Below are 17917 nucleotides of genomic sequence, written 5' to 3'. Positions count from 1 at the left end.
TTATCTGACTTAATTTTTATCCCTATGCACACTCTCAATTTACAAAGCTCCTATTAACTTCAAAGGGGTGAGGAGGAGAATGCAAACCAGGCCTATTATGTTTGTGATCACACAGTCGTTTTGCAGGTGGTATCCATGTGTTTCTCAGAAGCTTATCTTTCCTATTTGCACACATGGAGGGAAAGCAGAGTACTCTTTCATCTTCATATTTTTCTAGTTTCTTGGAATTGTTAATGATAAAGGAGGGCTGTATAAATCTTCTTTGTGTGTTTAAGTGTTAATATCAGCTGCTGAATATATCAGCTGGCTACAGTATTTGACACACCTAAGAGTCACCTTACACCTGCAGTTACAGCAGACAGTGGCCAAGCTCTGTGTTCTAAAGAATTGGATTATATTTAAGAATGTAAAATAAAAAGGAAATATCAAAAAGAAATCCATCTACATACGAGTCTCCTACCTTGTGTTGTGTTGGTAAACCATTAAGGGACTTGAAAGAATGCTGTTTTTTGTCGTTGTGTATCATCCTCTTTGATCACTCTTATAGAAAAATGATTATCCCTGTCAGCTGTGATCTATAGCAGGCATTATAATATCTGTTCATTCACATGGGCATGCTGTTAACATCTAAAAGTCTCAAAAGGTTAAATTTAAATAGATGCCTTAGGTTAACATGGCAGTAAATATAGTTTTGAAAGTTTAAAAGAAAGCTGTTAAACATTAGAATAACTTGAGTGTTTGGATATACCACCTCATTTAAGAATAGAGATCCATTTATATATCTTACCTCTTAAATTTTAAAAACTCACAAGGATTAGTAACTCTAAAACTTAAGTGAAATTTATGTGAAAATAAAATCAAATGCAGAATTTATTTCCCAGTTAGTACATCTGTATATTATAAATAACATACAGACTTGCATTGTGCAAGGATTAGTGTGATTTGATATGTATTTTGATGTTACCATGAAACGCTCTGCCCAAGAGAGAAGTAAAAAGATTTGTAATCTTCAAATATTATTGTCTCTGTGCTGCGATTTTCTGTTTCCAATAACACCTGTACACTACTGCTACCTACTTATGGTCTACATTTTATGTTTAATGTGATAATCTAATTTCCCTCTTATTTGCAGTTAGCAAGTCAAAGTAAAAAATATACACTGGAATATTGCCATGACACTATTGCTATGGAGCCAAATTTAGTAACTGGTCAGATGGCGTGGTTTCCTTCAGACAGGGTTTGGTTCCTGAAGGATAAGAATGATCTTACTATATGGAATTTTCTCCTATAATGTAACCTCAAGGATGCACTTGTGGGATAGTGCAACAGGGAGTCTCTAGACTAGAAAAGGAAGAAACAGACATCCTTTGAACCAGCAGCTGGGAAGTTACATCAACAACTCTATAAAGTGTAATAAAAATTTAAGGATAATTTTCTACGCATTTAAGAAGCCTTTCTGGAATACTGTAAATAGGGTGAAAATTAAGAAAATTTCGTAGGTTACAAGTGTATATAATTAACAAATAGTTGTATAATACATGCTATTCTAATAATTGTATATCACTAGATCATATCAACTAAGTCGAATATAATTGTAAGTTTATATAAATGTCAATATAAATTGGGCTGCAGGGTATAGAAATCAGATTTAGCCAGTTGTATATCCATGATTAAAGTACTTCTCTGGAACCGCTCAATGTAAAGATTGTGAGGGTGGATGAGAGTAATCTCTTAAACTCCTTATGAAACTCTGTAATCTGACTTGCTTCATTTGTGATTCATAACTCCCAACTGTCATGCCAATTAAAAATTAGAGACAATGTTCCCATAGAAAAGAATAATTTTTAATCTAACATATACCCCATTTTTAAAAAGAAGCTTATATTCAAAGGAAATAATCTATTAAAAAGTGAATATATTAGGAAATAAAAATTACAAACTGTTAATGTAATTCTAAAACTCTTCATTCTAGTAGGAGTTTTCTTGAGATTATATCCTTCAGCTATGGGACTCTGATCTGTGTATACACTGATTGTTTACATTTGCTTCCTACAACACTAGCAAAGTAAAATCAGTTCTTATACAGTGTATCTTATTTGGTGTCTCTTTTTTTTTTTTCCCCCCCCAAAGCCCCAGTAGATAGTTGTATGTCATAGTTGCACAGCCTTCTAGTTGCCGTATGTGGGTCGCGGCCTCAGCATGGCCGGAGAAGCGGTGCGTCGGTGCGAGCCCAGGATCCGAACCTGGGCCGCCAGCTGCGGAGCGCGCGCATTCAACCGCTAAGGCACGGGGCCAGCCCTGGTGTCTTTTGACTGTTTATTTCATGGCCATGGTTAAACCTGTCCAAGGCTCTCTTGGTTGATTTTCCTTCTTAGCATTCGCCTTGTTTACTTCTTGTTTTATGGGGAGGCCTGGGCTTGTGTCAGTAGAGACTTTTTATAGTTCATTATTTTGATATCACTCATGTTATAGATGTTTTTAAGTTAATATTTATAGTTAAGAAGTGACAAAAGGGCTTGATTAGCATCTAGAGGTGCTGATGGTGTTGTCCCAGTTCAAGAAGCAAACACTGCTACTTAGCTATGAGTCTTACTTTTTGAGAAAGTCTCGTGGATTTTCATAAGGAAGTTTGGCCAAAATCAATATTATCTGCTGTGGGAAGAATATAGGGCACATTTATAAATGTTTCTGTATAACAAGGATGCATCTTTTCTTTTTCTTCAAAAGAGCTGTTTTCTTCATAGAGGCATTTTTTGAAGGTTAAAAAATGTGGCTCCCAAATCATAATCTTTACTTTTATATCTCATGCATCTTTCTTTTCCTTTTGGGAGGATTCTTAATCTGATACAGTTAAATGAACGTTTTTCAAGATGGGAAAAATACTTTGGGTAAAAACTTTTCTGTAAGAGTGGTGATTCCTCATGGAAACTGCTCTAATATACATTGAATTAAATATTACAAGACATTTTTAAGAAATTATAAAAATTTTGTGCCAAATTAGTAGTTGGTTTAAATAAAACGTGTTTGCAGGATTTACCCTAGCTAGTATTAACAGCTGTAACAATTGAGGCCAGGTGACAGATAATTTCTTTTTAAGAAGGTGTTTATTGTCAGGAAAATTGCAAAGTTTCCTTTGTAATTAGTCTATCTTTGTTATTTTGGCAGCCTGCAAAGTTTTATTGGCATTTACTGAAAGGTACTTTTTTTGGCCCTAGCCAGCTGGCTTTCTTTTTTTGGGCAAACTTTTCTAGCTCTGGTATTCAGAACATATTTTCCACTTTGATTGTCTACCAATGGAGTCTTTTTGAACAAGGAGCCAAGTGGTTAATAATGGCTGAACTGATCTCAATCATGTCTCCAGGAGAGTGACGTCAGAATGCTGCAGGTGTGTACTTCAACCATTTGAGTGTGGCTTCCTATTTATCCAGTGTATCATTTTGGTACTAAAGTGGTCAATTTAAGACCATGCAAATTACAGGCTCTTTTCACATACAGCCTGGAAGAAAAGTATGTTGAAATTATGAATCAAAAGTGAGGATTCACTAACTTGAAAGAAAATAGAGTTTTTCAAGCATTACAGGTTCACTAAATCAAAATTGAAAGTTCTTTTCAGGGGTTAAATATTAAAACAAGTAAAGCACAAACGTTTGAAGAAATGAGCAATAATAGAATTTCATTAGACTGGAGAGCATGGTGTGTAAGTTTGGAATTTCAGTTGTCTTGGTGGTGGTATTCACTCTGTAGGCCATGAACCTTTTCTCTTACCTCTGGACTTATTTAAAGACTTTTCCAGATCATGCTGTTGCATGTGATATGAATTCTAAATTTAGAATTATATTGCTCTAGTTCTGAAGACCACAGTAATAAATTCATTTAAGCAAGTATTTGCATCGCTAATTACTTATTTCATTGCTTTTAAAATAATACTGAAGAAAATGGTTATACTTTATTTCATAAAAACTTATTTATTTGACTACCTGTTCTTAGTGAGTGAAACTTATGAATCGTAGAAACTGCTGATCTTTTTAGTAATTATTATTCCAAAGCGATGACAGGCATATTAGTAATTGGCGGTCTTTTTTGGCAATGAAATAATATCTTAATTTTGTTTTTTATGTTACTATGGTCTATAGTAAAATTTTAATTAATGTAAAATTTTAGGTGGGAGCTCCTGTTTTGTGATTTAATAAAAAAGGAAAATTAAAAATCCCATGTATCATTTATTACTTCTAAGTAAAATATCTTTAGATGCTGCCGTCTGCATTGATTCTTCTCTATTGTCTATTATCTGCTTTCTCTTTTGTATCAGTGGATTTCAAAGAATATATTTACCCCTTTTTTCTGAACCATTTTTTAGAGATCAATACAGATGGTCTACAGAGGGTAGCACTCTGGGGTTTGCTCTAGAGAGCTAGAAGAGGCAGAGACATGGGATAGAAGAAGCCCACCTATTACATGTTTTTCCTGTGGGAAGGACCTGTCTTCACGGTCACGCAGTAGCGAGGACAGAGCACCCTTGGTGTCTGGGTGTTCTGCAGAGCCCATCTGTCACAGCATTCCTCAGAACTTCTTCATGCTAGACTGAGAAACAGCAGGTAGCATTGGGATCTTCCAGCCGCTACTCAGCGAGGAATAATAATAGGTACCACCCAGTCTTTTCCAAATAGTGCAGTCCATTATTTGAAAGAAATTACAGAATTACTAGGCAGAGAAGTAATGTTTATTTTTGTAACTCTGTAGGGCTTAAAGAGTATCCATATTTAAGCAAAGAGGAACAATTTCTGCAGAAGACATGTTTTTCATATTTATAAGGTCATAGTTAGGTAATTTATTAAGTAGAGCAATTTTTGAGAGGTGTGACTTTGGGTGGGCATCCTGATTCAGAACTTCATTTCAATTTATTAGATTTGTTTCTCAAATAGCTGCAGCTTGTTCAGGTTTTATGCCTGCCAGTTGGATATGAAGTACTGTATGTTTGGGCTCACCGTACAGAATTTGTTTCCAAAAAAATAGTGTCGTGCTGCTTTCCATCTACTGGACCAGTAGGGGTAGGAAGATCTGATTTGGAGCCAATGCAAAATTCAAAACTGATTAGATTTGGATTGTTCATACGTTAGGCCTCCTTTCCTTATTCTTGCCCTTTTCCAGATGGAAGAACCAGTTTTCCTCCCAGGGCACTTTCTCCCAGCAATTAGACTGTGAAGATGAGGATCATTTAGTGCCACTATTGCTAAAGTACTGTGATAGCAGGATTAGGCTTTAAAATTTAGAGGAAAGAAGCAACACATTCTGTACTTGGTCTCTTTATTTTTCAATTAATGGTTCTTCTGATGCTTTTAAAATTAAGAATATAACTTTCTGTATTTTTATTCTACTTTTTGTTTTATTAATATAATAGCATATTACTTTCCGACATCAACTGGAAAGTAGGTGGTCCGTGAAACACTTTAAAGCATCAAGTGTTTTAAAATGTTAACCATATGTACACCTTGCTAATGTGCATTATGTACCCTCCCTTCTTGAATATAGTAGATTACACTCGCCTTTGCTTTTTCATGATGATTAAGGCTCATCAGAGACCACTGTTTGCGAAAATGCAGTAATGCCCTCAGTTATGATTGAGGTGTGTAGAGCTCTGTGTGGCCTCAGAATGTCATGCCCTTTGAATTCTCGTATCAAATCTTTACATTTTTCTCTTCTCTCTGACATCAACAAGCAGGTACTTACACTCAGGCATTAAATTTTAGAGCTACAAGGAAAGATTACTTAGTCTAATGTCTTCGTTTTGTAGATTAGGAACAGAAGCCCAGAGAAGTTGCACAGTTTGCCCATGGTCATGCAGCTAGTTAGGGTGGGGTAGGAACTAGGTACAGATTACTTGACTTTAATCCAGTGCCCATTCTACCAGACCACACTGTTTGCTTTTTCCTTCTGTCAGGGTATAAATTTTTTGCTCTTAATATGTAGCTGACTGACTAAAGTGAAATTGGGGACAAGATGAAATAGAAAAAGTAGTTCACCCGGTGAGGAAGGCTTGGGATAAGCCTCTTGTTACATACGGAGAAACTGAATCACATAGCAATTACCTAGTTTACCAGCAGTCATTTAGCTAGTAAGTAGCAAAGCCAAGATTCAGTCTCCATGCTCTTAACCACTCTGTGTTATGTTTCTGGATGATCTGCGTGCTCTCTTCTAGCTGTAATGCCCAGTGATTCTGGGTCTGAATAATAGCAACAGCAATAGCTAACATTATTGAGCACTTACCACACACTTCACACGTAGTGTCTCGTTTAATCCTATCAGCAATGCCATCAGGCAGGTGCTATTATCACCCCCATTTTATAGATGAGGAAACTGAAGCACAGAGAGGTTAAGTGGCTTGCCCAGTCTTACAGCTGATAAGTGCCAGTGGCAAGATTTAAAACCAGGTAGATGTTAAGTGCCTGCCAGCTTTGCCATTATGCCTTATTGCCTGAGAAGGAGTACTTGAGTATCTCAGCCACAGTGTAATGTGAGTTTTGTAATATTTATTTTTGCTAATTAGAGGTGATATGGGAGAAAAGGTGTGTGTGTGTGTATGTGCACACACATGTCCACATGTGGAAACACACTCACTAATGATTTCTTAGCTATGTGTTAGATAAGGGATAGGAGACTGGCTTGGCAAGGATATAACTGAGTGCAGTGAATTTAGTGCAAGAGATGGTGGAGTATGGAGTGGTAGGGATCATGGGAACTGTAGCAAATAGGAACACAGGTCTTGGCCAGAGGGGCAGCTGATAATGGGCTCAACTAATTGCTGCAGTCCTTTTCAGGCTGGAAAGTGGACATAATGCTGCTGTTATTGTGTTTTTTCCAGAGAAGCCAGAAGTTTGGATTTTTAAACCAGAAAAAGATTTTGAAACTGATTTTTAAATGATCGCCGCTATTTGAAATTATTTGAAACCAATCTGTGACCCAGACAGAAATGTTGGCAAGCTCTGGTTTAGATCATCAGCACTGGTGGACAAGTGACGTTGAGATGAGTGAGCGTTGGTCACGTCTTGGTATCACTGTTTTTTGAAGAGAAGAAAGACAGGCCCAAACCCAGAACACTTGTTCATTCTATTCTATTAAGCTAGTGTAATGGTACTCTGCAATGTAGAGAGACTTGAATTATTAAGTGTACTTTTAAGAAATAACTGTCTTGTGAGGCTCTACCATCATCAGAAGGCTTTACTCTGCAGGCTGTGAGGACCCCTGGCTTCTGATTTTGGCTCTATCCTCAGCACTAGTTTCCAAGTCTGTAGACATCCGATTCTGGATGGGGCTTTGGGGTACAGGATCACCTCCGGGACTTTTTCAAACTGCATCCCCTTCTTTATTCAGGTACACCCATGGAAAGACCATTCAGGAACCCCTGCAATAGAGTGTGCCGTCACTGTTACTGATAGGAGTTTGGTATTAGAAAAAAAAGTTTGATACCCTCTTCTGAGAAATGTGTGGTTCCTCTGAGACTCAGTTCTGGTTTCCAAACTGCCCAGGAAGTTCCTTGCAGGTGCTGAGTATTTACTTCTGGGAGCAAAGGTAGGGGCAGATGTATGACCTTTGCCTTCCTGTAATAAAAGGAGCTCTTTTTTTTTTTTTTTATCTTTTTACCTCTTAGGCTTCCACCTACGATTCCTTTAGCACAAAAATTTGTGAGTACAAACACTAGCTCAATCCATAAAACTTGATCATATCTAATATCTTCTTCAGTTCAAAAATTCTGAGATTCATAACAAGGGGTGAGAATCTCCCTTACTTTGCCTTTGTGATTACCACTCAACAGCATCTTACATGTTGCCAAAATAACAGCAAACGGCAAACTAGTTATGGGATCTATCCCAACTGATGATATTCCTTTAAAAACATTGTATCATCTTTCTTATAACTGCTCTACTTAAAGAATATTATTAAAAAAATAAATATGAACCTGCTGTGCTGTGGTCTAAATTCCTGTCTTGGGAACGTTATAGGTGAATGTATTTCCCGATGCTGCGAATAATGGAAAATCATGAAAACTCGAATCAGGAGCCCTGTCCTTATATGTGTTTCAGTTTGCATTTTGATAGCAGTTTAGAGATGTTATCGCTTGTTTTGTCACAGACATAATTCACATCTTTCTTCAGGCACTGTAAACAAGAGAAATGGTTTAATGGCCCCATACAGGCACTCCGCTGATAGCTGAGATTAGGCCCTTTAGTAATGGATGTTGGTGTGTGTGTGAGTGGTATGTGTACACAGTGGGGGTGGGGAGGGCTGGGGGGGGTAAATGTACTGGAAAAGAATCTTTGAGAGGCTCAGATGCAGCAGAAGTGCGTGCTGCTTTTCTGAGTGTCTTGGAAGATGGATTTAAGGAGCATGTGACACTATTGTCTTTATTTGTACACAAGCCTTCCCCTTTGCTTCTGGAATTTAACTGAGTACTAATTGAGGTCATTGCCATCCACTTATCACCTGAAATTGAAGTGATATTAACTTAAAGTGAATACTTTTCATCTAGTGAGTCTATTCCTAGCTACATATATTTGTATGAAAGGCTGCATGCATTTTTCATGCCATGCTTGTTTCTGGTCTTAAATAATCTAATTTATGTATACCATTTACTTTTTTCCCCTTTTACAGATTTTTTTTTTTTTTAATTCTCTGCTACGGCCAAGTGAATTTTTTTTTACAAGCACTTTAGTGTCCACAGAATGATTTGTTTTGACTTTCTCAGTTATATTTTGTAGACAAGTGTAAAAAATTCTCCGTGTATAACCTAACCATGGTCTAAATAAATGCCTTGAAATTCCTCAAAGCACATAAATTTGTAGTGTTTTAGAGCCTCAATTCTGTGTCCTTTTTCATCACCGTGTTTGTGTATATCCCCGTAAATTGGCTACACAAGTCTGCACACTTGGTTTTGAGAGGGTAAACAAAGAGTTAATGAAGCAAAATTAAATGTCTTTTGTTGATTATTTTAGCCAGACCCATCACTGTTCCATCTAGCCACTTTGATGTTTTCTTTCTCCTTTTTCATTGTAGATCATGTTCTAGAATAGGGATCAGCAAACTTTTTTGTGTAAAGGGTCAGATAGTAAATATTTCAGGCTTTTTGGTCATAGAGTTTCTGTCACAACTCCTCCATTGTAATTCAGAGTAGCCCTAGACTATATACCTAAATGAATGGGTGGGACAGTGTTCCAATAAAACATCATTTATCAAAATAGGTGGGAAACTGGATTTGGCCAATGAGCTGTAATTTGCCAGCCTCTGTTCTAGAACGTCGTATAGTAGACTATTCTAAAACAGAATTTTTGAGCAGACCAGAAATCTCAACACCAAAATCAGGAGACTCTCATCAAAGCCTTGTGTTCCTACCTAGTTTTGTTCCAAAAATTATAGATTTGATTCAAAGACATGGTTTTGTTTAGAAAGGTAGTAATCAAAAATGTGTTTCTCTTCCCAGGGTAATTGTTCTGTACTCACAGAAATTGCTACTCTATTTCACTCGTATCATAAGAGTTGGGAGGAAAGCAGAGTGAAAGGTCAGAGCCAAGACAACTCATCACTGTATTTACATTCATTGTCCACATATAGAAGGGAACCTATCACTTGTGACATTTTTGTTATCAGAGTATAGGGGAAGCTTTAGATGTTGGATAGCAACATTTTTCTTTCAGTGGAATATGAGTGATGTGAATTTTTAAATGCCTTTGGTCACAGTAATAAATGAAAGAAGGCATAGTGCCTAAAAGCAAGCACGAATGCTCGAGAAGTGTTTTCATTTAGATACCAGTGCCAAGAATATATTATTAAGGTCATATATACAGAAATATGCATCGCATGTACACAAATTAATCAAACTTAAGAATACTGGCTCACATCTTTATTAGAGAAAACGTTTTTTAAAAACCCTAAATAATGGGGCCGGCTGGTGGCGCAAGCGGTTAAGTGCTCACGCTCCGCTCCGGCGGCCCAGGGTTCGCTGGTTCGGATCCCGGGCGCGCACTGATGCAACTGCTTGGCAAGCCATGCTGTGGCAGCGTCCCATATAAAGTGGAGGAAGGTGGGCACGGATGTTAGCCCAGGGCCAGTCTTCCTCAGCAAAAAGAGAAGGATTGGCAGATGTTAGCTTAGGGCTGATCTTCCTCACAACAACAAAAAAACCTAAATAAAGCTCTAGTTGGTTTTATATGAGCTCTTGATGGTAAGGACTGTGTCTTACTCTTCATCTTCATTCTATAGTTCCGTATATTCCCTCTCCCTCTCAGCACCTGGCATAGTATCTGGGCCATTGTAAATGAATGAATTAATGGAGGAATAAATGGACCAAGAAACATCTGATACGGTGCTATAGTGGTGCCCATGCATGAAAGAAATTCTAAGTGTGTTTATTCAAAATAAATTGAATTATATACTCAAGGGTTCAAGAGTTGCAGCCAAAAGCCCAGGGCTCTAATTCTTAATCTGTTATAAGTTAGTCCTGTGTCTTTAGTTAGACATGATGCTTAGCTTCTTTATGTCTTTTTAAAAATTTTGCAAAATGGGAATGATGATAAATGTCCTTCTTGTCTTGAATGATGAGAATCAGAGTGGGTGAAGATTCTTTGAAAACCCTATACTACCATATAAATTTGAGATTTAAAAAAAAAAAATCATAGCTAGTGTTTTTATCAGGATTCCAAACTCAACCACAGTTCGTTAAGTCGACACCTACAGTTAAACATATTATCTTACATTAATTTCAAGACATCATCTTCATTATAGAGATGTAAATAGAAACTTGATTCGTAGATTTCATTGTTTATTCTCTGGATGAACATGAACCAGTCAGTCATAACAAACGTGGTCTGTTTTCAGTTTAATGGGACTAAAAAAATGCTCCAATGTTATGATTGTTTGGGAAATTATTCCGCTATGGGCAAATTTTTAAGTTTATTATCTCCATCTACATTTTAGGTGTTCAAACGTGATTTATTATGTCTGCCCTCAACCAAAGACGTTGTATACCAGCATTGTTGCACTGGAAAGCCGAGGATATTTCTATGCTCTAGTGAAGGACAACAACATTGTGCCTCTGTTCTAAAATGTAGGCGGGAAGAAAATGGAAGCAAGATGATGCCTCATAATTCATAGTTCTAAAATGAAAACAATTACTAATTTAACAAATACTTTGCGACAAATACCATAACCCCAAGTAAACTTTTGAATTAAGAAGTGGTTGAGTTTATTTTGGAAGTGCATTTTTTGAAGTCCTGGTATTTTGGAGCTCTTAAATTTAACCATTAGAACTCAGTCATCATTAGTCAGCCTTAAGATGTGGTTTTAAAGGTCAGGCCTCCATCAAAGAAAAAATGCAAGATGCATCTCTTGAGTGTTCTTTCTGCTTCTCCTCCTCAATATCTGATTGTCCGGAGGAGTTGTGAGTCATAAAAGTTTGCAGGGAAATGTGTTTGAGGAATGCCTGAGGAAGCCTGCAGATTTCACAGATAAATTATCTGAACTGTCTGAAGTTGGGGATAAAGGTATAATATCATTTTGAACCATCACTTCTTTGTAAATGAAATGAAGGAGTTAACTCACTTGATTTGATACACTTGAAGAAGAAAAGATTCACTTTAATTAAAACTACAAACAATGCAGATGCTTGTAGCTCTCTGTTCCAGACCCGGCAAGGACAGTACAGTAAGCGAAATGAAATGTACCGAGCAGCCTCGGCCTCGGCAGCAGGCTGGAGCCATGTTCAGCGAAAGTAATTTAATTAGTGTTGATCATGACTCCAGATGATGGTGATTTGATAAGGAATAATTTAGTACTTAACAGCCTTTTACATGCACCAACTCCATGTGGGAAGGTAAAGCAAATTGCACAAAATGAATGTGCTGCTTTCCTTGTGCCTGTGCCAGTGAGCTGGAAAACTGCCTGTTAGCAGACGCTCAGACATTCAGCCCTGTGATGAAATAAATACCCAACGTGGTCTCAGCTCAGCCCTCACCGATGGGAGTCTCTATACTACCCTTATTTAAGAATAAATAAGAGAAGTCATTTTTGTGACATAGAATCTCCAGGAAGTAGGAAAGTGACAACGAGGAAAATAAAGTAGCATGTGGTTCTTGTGCAAAATGTTGAAGATCTACAGGTTGGCTTCTTTTTTCCTCACACACAGCGATTAAGAAAAAAAATTCTAGCCAACTCAGATTCATTGGATTACGTATTTGGCTTATGATTAGAAAAAAAAAGATCACAATTCCAAGGGCTCACAGTGATTAAGAGGCCCACACACATTGAATGTGTTATGGAGAGGGTAGGGGAACCCTAACCTTTTTGAGTTGGAGAAACCATGAGAGTCCTTGGGCATCGGCATCTAGTGAAAAGGAAGACGTTAGATTTTTTTAAGTCTTTTCAAGTACTGGACCTATTTCAATGCAGCACACACTGGATCCAGGTGTTGCCAAGCATTACAGTGGATTTGAAATTTGCCCAGTTATGGGAATCACTTAGAAAATTTTATAAGATACAAAATCTTGATCTATATTCCAGCCTTAGTGAATCAGTTTTGGAAGTGGTGCATTACTTTGCGAGGGCTGCCATAAACTGAGTGGCTTAGAAAGCAGAAATTTATTGTCTCACAGTTTTGGAGGCTAGACGTCTGAGATGAAGGTATTGGCAAGGTTCTGAGGGCTATGAGAGAAAATCTATTCTATGCTTCTCTCCTAGCTTCTGGGGGTTTGCTGGCAGTCTTTGACATTCCTTGGCTTGTAGAGCATCACTCTGGTCTCTGCCTTCATCTTCACGTGGCGTTCTTCCTGTGTGAGTGTCTCTGTGTTCTAATTCCCTCTTTTTATAAGGACACCAGTCATATTTGATTACATCCCACCTTAATGACCTCATTTTAACTAATCTTCCAAATAAGGCCACATACTGAGGTACTGGGGCCTCAACATATGAATTTGGGGGCAGGGGGACACAATTCAACCTATAACATATGGGGTTTGGGAATCCCTGTTTTTTCAAAACTTCTCTGGGTAATTTGATGATTGGCTTGATTTGGGGATTCGGCATTTAGGGACCAACTTGCCTCTGATAACACTTTGGGAATCCTTATGTCCTTTCTTCTAAAGTCACTTTGTGAAGCTCGTGGGGCCAATCTGAAAGCACTTGAGCTCCAGACAGCGTACCCACTAGGATGGATCATGCCTTTTGCTACTAGGTTGATACTGGTGGACGTTTTGATAGGAGGCTGTTGTCATGCTAGCAACCATTCCTGATGGTGCCACAGACTTGTCATTCCTCACTGACCCATCTGGAATTATTTATCTTGTGAAGTTGAAGCATATTCTCAGATGTCTTGTGGAACATGAGGCCAGATATGTTAAAATATCTTAATTTGTATAGCATTACTTGATGCCCCTCAAATTTTTTTAACCTTTTTATTGAGATGTGCATTCATTATAATGCAAAAATCTTAAATGTACAGCTTGATGAATTTTACATATGTATATATTCATATAGCCACCCCCAAGAGCAAGATATAAAATACTTCCAGCATTGTAGGAGGTTACTAGTGCCCTTTCTCCCCCATTAGCATTCCCATCCACCAATAGAAGGGGATTCTTTCACTATCAATTAGTTTGGTCTGTTCTTGAAATTCATATGCTACATACTTTTTTGGTGCTTGGCTTCTTTTACTCAACTTCATGTCTACGAGATTATCTATGTTTCTGCAAGTATCAGTAATTTGTTCCTTGTTATTCTTGTATACTATTATATTCTATGAATATGCCACAAATTATTTATCCATTTTCCTGCTAATGAACATTTGAATCTTTCCAGTTTTTGCTATTATGAATACAGTGGCTATGAACATTCTTATACAAGTCTTTTGGTGAACGTATGCAGTCCTTTCTCTTGGATGTAAGAGTGTAATCACTGGATCATAGGTAGATTTATGTTGAGCCTTAGTAGATACTGCCCAAATTTTCCCAGTGTGTTTTTTATCAATTTATACTCTCAGCAGCATCTATATAAGTTCCTGTTATGTTGGGTCTTCTTCAAATGTTGCAATGCCAATCTTCTGCAGTTTAACCATTCTTGTGGGTCTATAGTGATAATATCATTGGGTTTTATTTGCAATTTCCTGATGATTAATGATGTTGAATACCTTTTCATGTATGCTTTTTTTGGTTTTCATTTGTTTTGCCATTTTGATATCTTCTCTTATGAACTGCCTGTTCAAGTCTTTTGCCCACTTTTTTGGGTCATTTGTTTTGTCTTATTAATTTGTAGCAATTCTTATTTATTTATTTTTTTTATTAAAACTTTTTTTTTAATAATTTTATTTATTTATTTTTTCCCCCAAAGCCCCAGTAGATAGTTGTATGCCATAGCTGCACATCCTTCCAGTCGCTGTATGTGGGACACGGTCTCAGCATGGCCGGAGAAGCGGCGCGTTGGTGCGCGCCCGGGATCCGAACCCGAGCTGCCAGCAGCGCAGCGCGAGCACTTAACCGCTAAGCCACAGGGCTGGCCCTGTAGCAATTTTTATTATGTTGAATACAAGTTCTTTGTCAGATCTTTTCTATTGTAAACATCTTATTGCTGTTTGTATCTTACTTTGTACTCTTTTAATAGTGTCTTGATGAAGAGTTCTTAATTTCACTGAAGATTTAATTCGGATGTAAATTATTTTTTTATGGTTTTGTCTCTTCTTCACTAATCTTTTCCTACCTCATGGTCCTGAAGACTTTTAAAATATGGTATTATTGAAATAATAGTCTCTGATATGCCTGATAGTTTGACAAATATGATAAACTTTGCATCATACTGCACATTTATTAGCTTTTGAGGTCTTATCAAGTTTTATTCATATAAATTAGGTCTGATCTCTCAGGTAGAATGATTGCTTACTTCTTTGAATGACAAATTGAGATCCTTATATGTTGCTACTGGTTTTTCTTAAGAAAATGTAAACCCTACTACTTAATCGAAAGTGCTAAACTTGGGTATACACATTTTGCTATATATGTTCAAAGAACTAATAAATAGTTGAAAACTATTTGTTAAGAAAAGCAACAAATGTACGGTTAATGTATTCCAAAAGTTGCATCATGTAATATTTGTCATTCTAAAAAGTAGCACATACACACATATACGCAGGAGAGAATTTTCTTATAGAATACTACTTTAAATCCTTGTGTTTTTTTCACATTTTAAAAATGTCTCATTATGCAAAATTTAGGACTTGGATAAAAGTAAAGAGAATATAATGAACTCCCACCTACCTATCAATCAGCTTTTAACATTTATCAACATTTTTCTAAATTGATTCATCTCCCATATATCATTTTTTTCTAGAGTATTTTAAAGAAAATCCCAGACACTTTATTCTTTTATCTGTAAATACTTTATGAATCTCTAACTTGAAACCTTTTTTTGTACAACTGCCATTTCATTATCACATGTAACAAAATTAACCATAATTTCTTAAATATCTAATACTTAGTCCAGATTCAAATGTCTTATTTATCACAAAGTTTTTTTTTATACTTGGTTTGTTGAAAACAGAAACCAAACAAATCCTCATATTATAATTGATTCTTGAGGTTCTCAAGCCTCTTCCATCTGACAGTTAATAAATTATAACTTTCTGACTTGGTAAAGTCAATGAACATGTGCACCCTTGTCATATGAAGATACATGTAATTTTTCCTTTGTTTCTATTCCTGTACTCTCTACTTTGACTATGCATATTAAATACATATTACATTAAAAACATTCTTTGAAATAGACCACTCAGGGCCGGTTCCGTGGCTTAGCGGTTAAGTGCGCGCGCTCTGATGCTGGCGGCCCGGGTTCGGATCCCGGGAGCGCCCCGAGGCACCACTTCTCCGTCCAACGTGAGGCCGAGTCCCACGTACAGCAACTAGAAGGATGTGAACCTATGACATACAACTATCTACTGGGGCTTTGGGGGGAAAAAACTGAATAAATAAAATCTTAAAAAAAAAAAAAAAAAAAAAAAAGAAATAGACCACTCAGTGAAATAACTTTACTATTGTTTATTAATTTTTCATTAGACAACTAATTTGGGTGAAATTTGTTTATTTCTGTATTTTTTATTTTTTCTTTATCATAGAAAATTTATTTTCTATGATGTTTCAGATGGCTCCTGAGTGCCATTGAACATTTCTCTTGAAAGTATGTGTATATATAAACAAATAGCTTTTATTTTCCTAGAGCTTCGAAGTTCTTGATATCAAATACTTATATTAACATTATGTATGATATTCAAGCTAGTACAAGTTTATAATGCTGTAATGTCGTGATCAAGGTTGAATGGCATCATAAACCACAAAGTTTCTGTTATCTTCCTTTATAGAATACAGACTTAAAATTTTGTTTTAATTCAAGTTTTTATAGGAGTTAAAATAAATCTCCAGAACGTGTGTCCTTCTTGTGTTTATCCCTTGATTAGTCATACTTGTGCATATTGTACATGAAAGTAAAATCCATTCTCATATCTATTTTTCTCATATCTTTTTACTAAATTTCCATTTATACTAAAACTTCAATTATTCTGATAAGATCTCTAATATGTATTTTTCCAGTTTCATATACAAGAATAAAATATATAGTGTTATTTATTTATTAGTTTTTAAAGCTATGATTTCTCCCTAAATATACTTATTTCTTCATATTTTATGATATGATCTTTGTATTATATTAAGCATTAATGAATATAAGCATAACCATACATTAAGTCATATGAAAAAGGAGAAATCATCTGATATAGAATAATTGTTTTATGGTGGATTAGATGTGACAAACAACTTTAACATATTTATCACAATTCATCTTCAAAATTCTGTTAAGTAGTTAGGGCGGTACTTTTATCTCTATTTTATAGGTGAGCATTGGCATCAGAGATGTTGAGTTTTTTGCCTAAAGTATCATCAGTTACCACTGGACCTGCACCTGGATTTTTTTTCTCATAGTCCAGTTGTCTTTCCGTTAAACCATTACTATTGATGCATTTGAGATATTTTTCTTTCAAAAATGCTTAAAATTATGTTCCAATCTTCAGTTAATTCTTAGATAATCAGTTGTATGTTTTTCTGCTTTAGTCGTTGGAAATCTCTCTGAAATGTTTTCAAAACTTACTTTCTGAAAACTGAGCTTCTGGTATTGTTAATATCAGCTAAGCAAATTACAAGTAATTCACTTTACTTAAGTAATAAGAGAGAGTTCAAGCATGCATTTTGTTATACAATCAAAGCAGAAAAGGAGTATATGAAGATGCTCCAGAATATTTTCTTCCATGGAATTCATCAAATGTGATTCTTCTTATATACGTAAGTTAATATGAAATGTTGGTGACGTTTTAAGCAAAAGAAATAGAACAGATTAATATACTTAATTCCTAATTGCATTTCATTTGTGTGGGTATTTTTACTTTGTTTTCTAGTGGCTTTTCATGGCCTACCACTGAAAATCAAGAAAGAACCCCACAGTCCATGTTCAGAACTCGGCTCTGCCTGCAGTCAAGAACAGCCCTTTAAATTCAGCTATGGAGAAAAGTGCCTGTACAATGTCAGGTAAAGCAAACAGGTGTATATATAGAGGGTGGTGGTTCTTATTGAAGCAAAAAGTCCAGAACAATATAAAATCTCAAGTCATATTTTATAAGCATTACATCTTCAGCATACAACAAGCTAATTGGGTAATAATGCACTTCGCAGAACTCTGAAGAACCGTTTACCATCTGATCACACACTTGTAGAATCATTTTAAAGCAATAATTTTCTTCCAAATTGTTAGTTGCTTTTCTACTGTAGTGATGCATCCTGAGTTTGGAAAGAGGGTCTTACTTGGCATGAGCAGCTACTGAAAGTTCTCATTAGAATGAATGCAT

The 17917-nt window shown here is 36.3% G+C and overlaps 1 protein-coding gene across 5 annotated transcripts in view; it reads left to right on the top strand.

Annotated features, from left to right (window-relative positions):
- ETV1 (ETS variant transcription factor 1) overlaps nt 1-17917 on the top strand; it is a 93015-nt gene that overhangs the window by 31771 nt on the left and 43327 nt on the right. For all 5 annotated transcript variants that reach the window (XM_087427090.1, XM_014788213.2, XM_087427211.1 and 2 more), the window contains one exon: nt 17471-17600. In XM_087427090.1, coding sequence (XP_087283216.1) covers nt 17471-17600 — 130 coding nt within the window. The remainder of the gene's footprint in view (nt 1-17470; nt 17601-17917) is intronic.

This window comes from Ceratotherium simum, chromosome 1 (genome assembly GCF_057802395.1).
Source record: "Ceratotherium simum simum isolate JZ-2026a chromosome 1, ASM5780239v1, whole genome shotgun sequence".
Lineage (NCBI taxonomy): Eukaryota > Metazoa > Chordata > Mammalia > Perissodactyla > Rhinocerotidae > Ceratotherium > Ceratotherium simum.
The sequence above is the reverse complement of the archived record's forward strand: the minus strand, read 5'-3'. Positions and strand labels throughout refer to the sequence as shown.